The 11,011-nt window shown below is 37.5% G+C and overlaps 1 protein-coding gene across 4 annotated transcripts in view; it reads right to left on the bottom strand.

The window, feature by feature from the left end:
- The window catches only part of BBOF1 (basal body orientation factor 1), a 57,374-nt gene that overhangs the window by 40,416 nt on the left and 5,947 nt on the right, over positions 1-11,011 (bottom strand). For all 4 annotated transcript variants that reach the window (XM_058739613.1, XM_058739610.1, XM_058739611.1 and 1 more), the window contains exons 3-4: positions 5,895-5,960; positions 4,366-4,509 (exon numbers count right to left, since the gene is read on the bottom strand). In XM_058739613.1, the coding sequence (XP_058595596.1) occupies positions 4,366-4,509; positions 5,895-5,960 (210 nt within the window). The remainder of the gene's footprint in view (positions 1-4,365; positions 4,510-5,894; positions 5,961-11,011) is intronic.

Genomic DNA, 11,011 nt, shown 5'->3' with positions numbered 1-11,011 from the left:
GGAGGTGCAGAGAGAGGGAGACACAGAATCGGAAACAGGCTCCAGGCTCCGAGCCATCAGCCCAGAGCCTGACGCGGGGCTCGAACTCACGGACCGCGAGATCGTGACCTGGCTGAAGTCGGTCGCTTAACCGACTGCGCCACCCAGGCGCCCCACGTTTTATTTAGTTTTGAGACAGAGAGAGACAGAGCATGAATGGGGGAGGGGCAGAGAGAGAGGGAGACACAGAATCGGAAGCAGGCTCCAGGCTCTGAGCCATCAGCCCAGAGCCCGACGCGGGGCTCGAACTCACGGACCGCAAGATCGTGACCTGAGCCGAAGTCGGACGCTTAACTGACAGCCACCCAGGTGCCCCAAAAATGAAATTTAAAAAATATGGTAAAAAGACTTCAGGGATGAGTAAATATCCAGTTTGGATGAATTAAAGGGGGTGTGCATGAGGAAGTAAAAGGAGAAAATAATGTTTCAAAATAGGTGTTGGGTCTTGACTTTCACATCAAGGCATCTGGACAATACTGGGTTTACAAAAGAGAAATACTAAAGAAGATTCTTCAGGGAGTTAATCAGAACATTTCCGTATTGGTGCATACTTTGGACTGTGGTGATGTGGTGGTTTTAAAATACATCCACAACTTCTTTGATGGTCCTCCCTTCAAATGATGGAACCTAATTCTCCATCCTTAGACTGTGGGCCAGAGTTAGGGATTCACTCCTAACTAATAGAATATGACAGAAGTAATGCTGTACAATTTCCAAGGCTAAGTCAAGAAAGGGATAGCTTCTGTCTGGCTTTCTTTGGGATTATTCACTTTGGGTAAAGTCATTGAAAGGCCCATGTGGGAAGATGCTGAGGCCTCTCAGTAATTACTAGTCCCAACTTGACAGCATGTTAGTTGGCACTCGGAAACAGATCCTGAAGCTCTAATCAATCAAGCCTCCAGATGACTGCAGCCCTGGCTGATATCTAGACTGTAACTTCATGGAAGACCCTGAGTCAGAATTTCCCAGTTAACCTAATCCCAAATTCTTTTTTTTTTTTTTTTAAAGTAGGCTCCACACCCAACGTGCGGCTTGAACTCGTGACCCTGAAATCAAGAGTCACATGCTCTATGGAGCCAGCCAGGTGCCCCAAACTGCTCCCAAATTCTTGACCCATGGGTTTTGTTAAAAATCCATTTGTTTTTAACAAATGTTTAGTGTAGTTTTAAGCTGCTAGATTTGAGGGTAATTTTTCTTCAATAATAGGTAATAATGCAGGTGAAGAAATAGAGAGGGCACGACTAGAAGTACTGGGCAGGGATTCAGATCAACAGGGTTCTGCTACCAGCTCTACAAATTACCACGAAAGTCACTTAACATCTTTGTGTCTCAGTTTTGCTCATCTATAGAATGGCTTAAATTGGCCCTAAAGTTTCTTTCAGCTCTAAGATTCTATGAATTCCATGAAAGGATTTCATTTTAGATGGTTGCCTTGTATCACTCACTTAGCAAGTTTTATTAGTAAGTACCAGTCTAGCGACTAGTGAGGAGTGACAAAGACATTCACAAGTAGATGATCTGGCTCCTTTTATTCTCCTCAGTTTACAAAACTAATGAGCAATACAAACATAAAATAACTAGAGAAGACAGTTATATAGCTGCTATTTTAAGGACTTTAATGTGGTTTGTTATTGTTGTCGTTTTTGTTATGTTTTGTTTTGTTCTGAGAAAGAGAGAAAGAGACCAGGTGGGAGAGGGGCAAAGAGAGAGGGAAAGAGAGAAACCTAAGCAGGCTCCTTGCTGTCAGCACGGAGCCCAACGCAGGGATCTAAGATCAAATCAGATGCTTAATGGACTGAGCCACACTGGTTCCCCTTAAGGACTTTAAAGGTCTGGAAACACATAGAAGGAGAGAGTTCCTCAGAAAATACTGCACAGGAGCTTGTATAAAGATGAGCTACTGAAATTAAGAACAATTTTAAAGTAACAGAACGACAGTTGTAAAGCAACAGGCAATCAAGTTCACAAAGTCAGCCAGGCAGGGAGGTTGGGAGATAACTTTGCAATTATGACAGAAAGAGTTAAAACACTTTCCTATACATTCCTCCAATTTAAGAAAGTGTCTTAGACTTTCCCACTTTGCCTAAAATGTGCCAACTCATTCCTTTAATTAGAGCTTTTAAGAGTACTCTATTACAATTTTTAAAGCTATATAATCATAACAAGTAAATATCAACAATTATGACGTTACTCCTCTTACTGGAGACTAGTAGGAATAAATATGCTAAATATTTTACACACATTACTTTATTTAATCCACACAACATCTCTAAGAGGAGACACGTGATATTATAGCCACATTTTACAAATGAAGAATCTGAGACTCAGAGAAATTAACAGACTATCCAAGGGCCACATAGCTATCAGCTGCGGAGCCAGGACATGAAGTCCCTGATTTCAACCACTACAGTATCTTGTCTGACTTATTCATTTCTCATACACCCTTGCAATTTGGCAGTTAGCTGGGAGGTAAACAGAGATAGGATGCAGGAACTTTGGTTTCCCATCAGACCTTGTTCTTGCTCAATAGGGTTCTGGGGAGCCCAAGGACTGCTTGAGAGACATTGCATGCTTGGAGAATACCATGACCAAGAATGAGAGGCGTCAAAAGGGATGGTGGAAGGGCCTTAAATAATACTAAATAATACTTAAAGAATACTAATTTCTATAATCATAATTTTAGCAGTAGTAATACTAGCAGCAGAAACAGCAACAGCAGGTAATATTTACCACCCAGTGCTAAGCATTTAAAACAGATGATTTCATTTAGTCTTCACAATGACCCTTTAAAGTTGGTACCATTATTCCCAGCTCCATGGCTTAGATGAGGAAGCTTAACAAGATAATATTCAAGTAGTGAAAACAGTATTTATACTCTAGCAGTCTGACTTTAGAGCACCAACTTTCAGCTCCTCCACTATATGAAATATGGTTATCTTAGGCGGTAATGCTACTGCTATTACTAATAACGGCAGCAGTATTTAATTGCACATTGGAGCAGACTCACACCAGGAATGTCGCTAGCATGTGTTAGGGTGTTGGTAGCTTGAAATTGGCCATAATAAGAGTATTTATACCAAGGAAACCAGCAAATGCTACAAATCAGGACTTCTGTTTGCAGAGCGCTACATACTATTGTAAATATAATTGTCTCTTATATGACATAATGCTATTTTAAGCACTGTAACTATATGAACTCATTTAATCCTTACAACAACCCTATGAGCCTATGATGAACTCTTACTATCCTCATTTTACAGATCAGGAAATCAAGGTATAGAGAGGTTAAGTAACTTGCCCAAAGTCACAAAGCTGATTTTTGCTACTGTGCCCAACACTCATCTACTAAATGTAAATGTAGTGCCATTTACTACATTATTATTAATGCAATAAAACTATATTCCGAGCTGAGGGAATGGAAAGAGAAAAAGCAAAGCGAAGTCAGAGAAACTTTCTGAAAGTACAGTTTTCCTCACCCCACCTACCCCTACCCAGAGAACCTTCTAAAATGTTCTAAAATTATCACTCACCAGTCTCAACCTAGTTTCCTTTGGGACTTTCTACTTTGTTTTCCCCTACTGTTTTCCAAGAACTGTAGTGTGTTTCTTATTGAAGTGACTCCAAAGGTTTAATTACTGATAAAAGCAGAAGGTGTGTTGGCTGAGATTTGGTGAAGTTACAAAGAAATCAATGCTTAGAAAAGTCTAACCAAGACTTTTTTGCACCCAGTGCTACACTCATGATGTCTTCTACTTTCTCTCAAATAATCTCTAAAATGCCAAAGGGAGTCCTTTACCGTCTCACAGGAGTAAATGTCTATGAAGGCTTTTGCACACATAAGTATAGTATTGTGAGGGGCACCTGGCTGGCTCAGTCAGTAGAGCACAGGACTCTCAATCTCAGAGTTGTGAGTTCAAGCCTCATGTTGGGCAAGGAGCCTACTTAAAAAGACAAAAAAAAAAAAAAAAAAAAGTATAGTATTGTGACATTCACTTTATTGTGGCACTCTGGAACCAAACCTGCAATATCTCTGAATTATGCTTGTAGTTAATCCTAATCTCCTTTTTTAAAAGTATTTCTTTATTTATTTTAAGAGAGAGCACGAGTGAGGAAGGGACAGAGAGGAGACAGAGAGAGAGAGAGAGAGAGAAAGAGAAAGAATCCCAAGCAGGCCCCTCACTGCTAGCACAGAGCCCCATGTGGGGCTCGAACCCACAAAGTCGTGAGATCATGACCTGAGCCAAAACCAAAAGTCAGATGCTTGAGCCACTAAGCCACCCAGGTGCCCCTCTAATCCCCTATGTTTAAAGAAAGAAAGAAACTTACGTCATCTAATTCTTTCTCCACTTGGATTTTTCTCTTCTGGAATTGTTTTATTGTTTTCAGCTCTGTCTGAATCATGCCAATTTCTTTGGCTTTTTGCTGGAACTCTCCCTCCAGCTCATTTATTTGCACAATATACTTTTGTTCCTATATGCAAAAAAACAAAAAACAAAACACAAAACAAAACAAAAAACCCAAACAGTTAAATGAATTAGGAAAAAGAACAGAAGTCCCACAAAGTTGTGTTCCCTTGAAACCTTAGGCCATTTGTCTATCTTCTTTGAAGAAATGTTCCCTTTTTGTTTTTGCATAAAGTTTTACTTTTTGTTAGAAGATACCAAGTGCCTTGAATAAGAAAGAACTTCTAGAATGAGCTGATCTTATCTGGAAAATGCAGGTTAATTACTAAAAAGAGGTTTGAGAAGACTAAACAAATCTTTAATTTGTAAGAAAGAGAAGTAACAGCCCTAACCGTAAATTAAAATTAGTAAGCTAAGAGATAAAGGAAGGGCCAGTATCTCTAATAAATCAAGAGAGAAGGAGAAGGTGGGGAAAAAAAGAGGAAGGAAGAGGGAGGAGGAAAAGGAAGTGGAGGAGGAGTATAAAGGAAAGAGAAGGAGAGAAGAGAAAAAAAGAGGAAGAGGAGGAAAAAAGGGCCAATAACAATTTAAAAAATGAATGAGTTGTCAAAAAGAAATGCAAATGACCCTCAAACATGAAAAAATGCTCAACCTAGCTCAAAATAAGAGAAATCCAAGTTGAAATACACTGGAATACCCTTTTTCACCTATCATGTTGACAAAAATCGGTTTTGACAATATACTCTGGTATATTGTGAAGACATGGATAGTTTGATTTCTCAGAATATAACACGCTTGATTTGACTTTGGAGCCACATAAATATTTTACATAATTATGTAATTACATAACTTTAAAATTACATAATTTTATATAATTCCATAATTTTAAAAAGCAACTCCCCAGAATCAAAAACAAAATGTGTTCTTGAGTTGGTGGCATAATCACACAGAAAGAAATTATTTCAAATGGTAATGCAATTTGATCATAGATCCCTATTGGTATGTATCCAGAGGGGAAAAGTGTCCCCTAAAATCTTAAACTGTTTCCACTAATCTATGTTGGTGTTAGTTATTCTGTGACTGTTGATGTATTGAGGTTTGGAGCAATAACTCAATCTTACCTGATATTAAGACCCAGAATTTCTGGTGAGAGAGAAAGGAGACTGGATCAAGTAAAAACCCTGTACTCCTGCATCTGAATTTATATTTCCTACCTCCATCCACTGAAAAGCCATTGAAAGGACAAACTCAGGAGCACCACGACTACCAGATCATTTTCTACGAAAACAGTTTTGCTATTTTTGAGCTTCTGCACAATCAAGTGTGTGAGCTTTAAGGTCACTGAGGCTGAGGTGAGGACCTATTCACTTACTCATTTTGTGTCTTAAATATCTGAACTTGCCAGAAACCTGACCATCCAGTAAGTAAAAGTAGTAGCACCTAGACACTCACCAATTTCTCATTCTCCTCTTTGGCTTTTTCCTTTGTTTCATTCAATTGCTGTTTGAGTTTTTCAATCTGTAGAAGTTGGAAATACCGTCAGGAAGGTAAAAAACATTGCTCTGTGTCTTATCTTCATTAAGTAGCCTAGTTTTCACATGATATTAAAACCAATAGGGTTGGAGAGGTAGAGTATGGTAGAAAGAAGAGAAAAGGGGGCATAATTCCATGCCCTTAACCTGCTATTGCCAGTTTCTAAAACCTGGCTATCATCAGAATTGCCTGGGTAACTATTTTTTTTTTTATTGTGGTAAAAACGACATTATATTTACCATCTGAACCATTTTTAAGTATATAGTTCGGCAGTGTTGAATATATTCACATTGTTGTGCAACAGATCTCTAGAACTTTTTCATCTTGCAAAACTGGAATTCTATATCATAAAACACTACTTTCTTCTCCTACCTACCCCCCTCCCCAACGCTTTTGACTTTTGACTGCTTCAGATAATTTGTATGAGTAGAATCATACAGTTTGTTCTCTTGTGACTGGCTTATTTCACTTAGCATAATGCCCTTTAAGTTCATCCATGTTGTAGCATGTGACAGGACTTTCTTCTTTTTAAAAAAAAAATTTTTTTTAATGAGGGTTTTCTTTTTTTTTTAAGTCTGCATATTATTGTATTGTATGTATATATCCATTTTCTTTATCCGTTCATCTGTCAATGGACATTTGGGTTGCTTCCACCTCTTGACTGTGAATAATATTTCAATGAAGGGGGTGCACAAATATCTTTTCAAGCTCTTGCTTTAAATTCTCTTGGAAATACCCCCAAAAGTGGATTTCTGGATCATGTGGTAATTCTAGTTTTAATTATTTGAGGAAACTACATACTGTTTTCCACAATGGCTGCACCATTTTACATTCATTCCCACCAACGATGCACAAGGGCTCCAATTTCTCTGCATCTTTCCCAAGGCTTGTTATTTCCTATTTTTCTGATCATAGCCATCTTAATAGGTGTGAGGTAATATCTCACTGTAGTTTTTATTTGTATTTCTCTTATCTGGGTAACTTTTGGAAAAAAGTTTCAAGAGTACAAAGAGTTCTCATATAGTTTTTACCCAATTTTTCCCATTTGCTTTCCCACTCTATGTATGTATAGATTGATCTATCTAAAATATGTAGAGATGATATACATTTTTTTTTTTCTGGACGATGAGAGAGGAGGTTTAAGATATCATGCCTCTTTACCCTTAAATACTTTAGAATGTATTTCCATTCTTCTATTTATTTATTTATTTATTTATTTATTTGTTGAGGGGGGGGGGCGCATAGGGAGAGGAAGAGAGAGAACCTTAAGCAGGCTCCACACAGGGCTGATCAGATCGTGACCTGAGCTGAAATCGAGTCAGACACGTAACCAACTGAGCCACACATTTGCCCCAAAATTCTTTTAGAAGCACAGTAATCAAAGTCAGAAAATTTAACATTGATATGCTATTATTTCATCTATAGTCCATATTCAAATTTTGCCAATTGTCCCAGTAGTGTCCTTTATTGCAACTTTTTTTTTTTTTTTTTGGTCCAGGATATAATCCTTGATTATGCATTACATTTAGTTGCCATGTGTACTAGTCTCCTTTAATCTGGAACAGTTTCTCCGTCTTTGTCTTTTATGGCATCGACAGTTTTCAAGAATACCAGATAGAGTTGGGGCTATCTGATGTTTCCCCATGAGCAGATTCAGGTTATGCATTTTTGGCAGGCACACACTGTCTAAGTGATGATGCATTCTTTTCAGTGCATTATATCATAAGGTAACTGATGTTTTCATCAATTGGTTAAGATTGTGTCTGCTAGGTTTTTCCTTTAAAATTTTTACAAAGTTACACCTTTTCCTTTTGTGATTAAGTAATTTTCAAATTAAGGAAAGATATTTTGAGACTATTAAAAAGTTACAATTTTCCTTTTCTAATTAAGTTAATTTACAAATTAAGGACAGATTTTGAGACTATGCAAATATCCTTCTGCTCATCAAACTTTCACCACTAGTCTTAGCATCCACCGATGATTTTTGATGGGATCAATTAATCCCATGGCACCAAATAGTGCCTTTTTCAATTCCACCGTTCTTTGGAAATTTAGTAATTTTCTATATTCTACTGTATGGACATATTTTATTCAATGGATTATGTTTTACTGTCATTGTTTATTTTGATTGTCTCAGATTTGGCAGTGGGAGCCCCTTCAAACTAGTACCCGTGCTCTTTAATTTTTTTTTGTTTGTTTACAATTTTATTTTTAAGTAAATACACCCAATTTTGGGCTTGAACTCACAACCCCAAGATCAAAAGTCACATGCTCTGGGGCGCCTGGGTGGCTCAGTCGGTTGGGCGGCCGACTTCAGCTCAGGTCATGATCTCGCGGTCCGTGAGTTCGAGCCCCGCGTCGGGCTCTGTGCTGACTGCTCAGAGCCTGCAGCCTGTTTCGGATTCTGTGTCTCCCTCTCTCTGACCCTCCCCCGTTCATGCTCTGTCTCTCTCTGTCTCAAAAATAAATAAAGGGTAAAAAAAAAAAAAAAAAAAAAGTCACATGCCCCACTGACTGAGCCATCCAGGTACCCACCCTTTATTTTACTTACTTTCTTGCACAAATATTCCAGGCTCATCTTTTACTTTCCCTGCTTGCCTTGGAATCAATCATTTGTCCAAAGATTCTAGTATGTTTTAGTAGGAAACCTGAGTAGCTTATTTATTTTTTTCTAAGTTTATTTATTTATTTTGAGACAGAGAGAGAGGGAGAGAGATTAAGAGAATCCCAAACAGACTCTGCACTGTCAGTGCAAAGCCCAATGCGGGGCTCAAAATCATGAACTGTGAGATCATGACCTGAACCAAAAACAAGAGTTGGACACTCAACCAACTGAGCCACCCTGGTGCCCCCTGAGTAGCTTTTTAAACTGAAAACCCCTTGACATGGTTATAGAATCAGAGGATACGTAAGTGAAATATTGTAATTAGACTAGCTTAAAGGAAACCTAAAAATTCTGAAAGATAAATTGAGATAGTCCTAAATCATATAGGACAGGTGTGAAATATAATGAGATTTATTTTGTGATTGAACAAACCTTTAAGTACAAAAACACACTCTTAAGGAAAATCTCCTAATTTTGTTCAAGATATGTTTCCAAAAACCATTTCATTTCTTTTTTGTTGTTGTTGTTTATTTGAGAGACAGAGAGTGAGCAGGGGACAAACAGAGAGAGAGGGAGAGAGAGAGAATCCCAAGCAGGCTCCACACTCAGCACAGAGCCTGATGTGGGGCTTGATCCCACAATCTCAATATCACGACCTGAGCCCACATTAAGAGTTGGTCGTTCAGGGGCACCTGGGTGGCTCAGTCGGTTAAGCATCCGACTTCAGCTCAGGTCATGATCTCACAGTTCATGAGTTCGAGCCCCCCGTTGGGCTCTGTGCTGACAGCTTGGAGCCTGGAGCCTGCTTCAGATTCTGTGTCTCCCTCTCTCTCTGCTCCTCCCCCGCTCATGCTCTGTCTGTCTCTCCTTCAAAAATAAATAAAAACACTAAAAAAAAAAAAAAAAAGAGTTGGTCTTTCAACTGACTGAGCCACCCAGACACTCCTCATTTCTATTATTTCTATAATTAACATGAAATAAGATTATAGACAGTTTATATAAAGCTTAATAACACATTTCTAGGATATGGCAGAATGAGTAACAAACCAGGATATATTGAATCTACTATACTTCTTCCTCCCAAGGTAGTCTCTTTGGTTTCAGTAGTCAACCATAATTTTGAGAAAATTATGTTATTTGCTATAGCCAGATGCTAACCTCTGATACACAAAGGCAGATGAAAATCAGGAAATATAAATGATACTCATAAATCAATATCAATTAGCTAATGCAGGCCACAAAGCTTCTATGTAATGAATTTGGAAAATTATTTGACCTAAAAACTTATTTTAGAATAATACTTTATAGAAGACAATTTTAATACCTACTAATGAAAGTAATTTTAAAAATGGAAGTTGCCTGTGAAAGAAGGTAAAAAAAATAACAGTAATGCATAAAAAATTACTTTAATATATAAAATCAAGACAAATGTTCAGTAGTCTTTCTGTAATGTGCTTTCACTATCATCTTGAACTTAGTTTTGATTGTTATTAACTTTTTCAAAGTATCAGTATACTCACAAGCCATTCATTCATGCATGCAAAAATATTTTAATGAATGCCTACTATTTGCTAGGCCTACACTACATGCTGGAGGTGTAGCATTGAGGGAAAAAAAAAGCCCCCAAATTCTTTACGTCTGTGAGGTTTCATTCTAATCAGAAAAAGAGACAATAAACAAATGTATAATTATCATACATATAATATGACAGAAGATAGTAAATATTACAGAGAAAAAACAAGGGAGGTTGTTTTTAACTTTAAGGAGAGTAGTGAGGAAAGGTGTGACTGCAGAGGTGGTATTTGAAAAAGCTATGGAATGAGGCATGAATTTGTATGTCATCCTTATGCTGGAGCCAAGTTTTGCATCACACCAGCATTAATTCCAATGTGTACTGAAGCAAATGCATAAACAATTAAGAATGAGCAAAGGATCATATAAAAGATGCTCAAATGACTAAGAATCAGGAAAATATAAATTAAAACAAGATATCAATTTACACCTGTAAAATTGAACAAAAACTAAGTAACATATCAAGTTTTGACAAAAATGTGGTCAAACAGGACCTCACTCTAATACATCACTTGTGACGGCATAAATTGGTATAACCCCTTTGGAGCTCAATTTAAACTCCTGTGAAGCTGAAACAATGCATAACCTCATAATGTAGTAATTTAACTTCTAAGTGTCTACTCTAGAGAAACTCTCCATCATGGACACAAGCAGACATCCACAAGAATATTCACTGAAAGTCTATTTGTAATAATGAAAAAATGGGAGTCTGACTCACAGTGGGTATGGATAAATAAGTTTTGGTTTATTTATTTGCTGGAATATTACAAAGCAGATAAGAATTAAAGAAAAAATAAAGCATGCTCATTATAAATTTTCATTCTTTTATTTTTTACTTTTTTAATGTTTATTTTTGAGA

The sequence above is a fragment of the Neofelis nebulosa genome, chromosome 7 (assembly GCF_028018385.1).
Source record: "Neofelis nebulosa isolate mNeoNeb1 chromosome 7, mNeoNeb1.pri, whole genome shotgun sequence".
Lineage (NCBI taxonomy): Eukaryota > Metazoa > Chordata > Mammalia > Carnivora > Felidae > Neofelis > Neofelis nebulosa.
The sequence above is the reverse complement of the archived record's forward strand: the minus strand, read 5'-3'. Positions and strand labels throughout refer to the sequence as shown.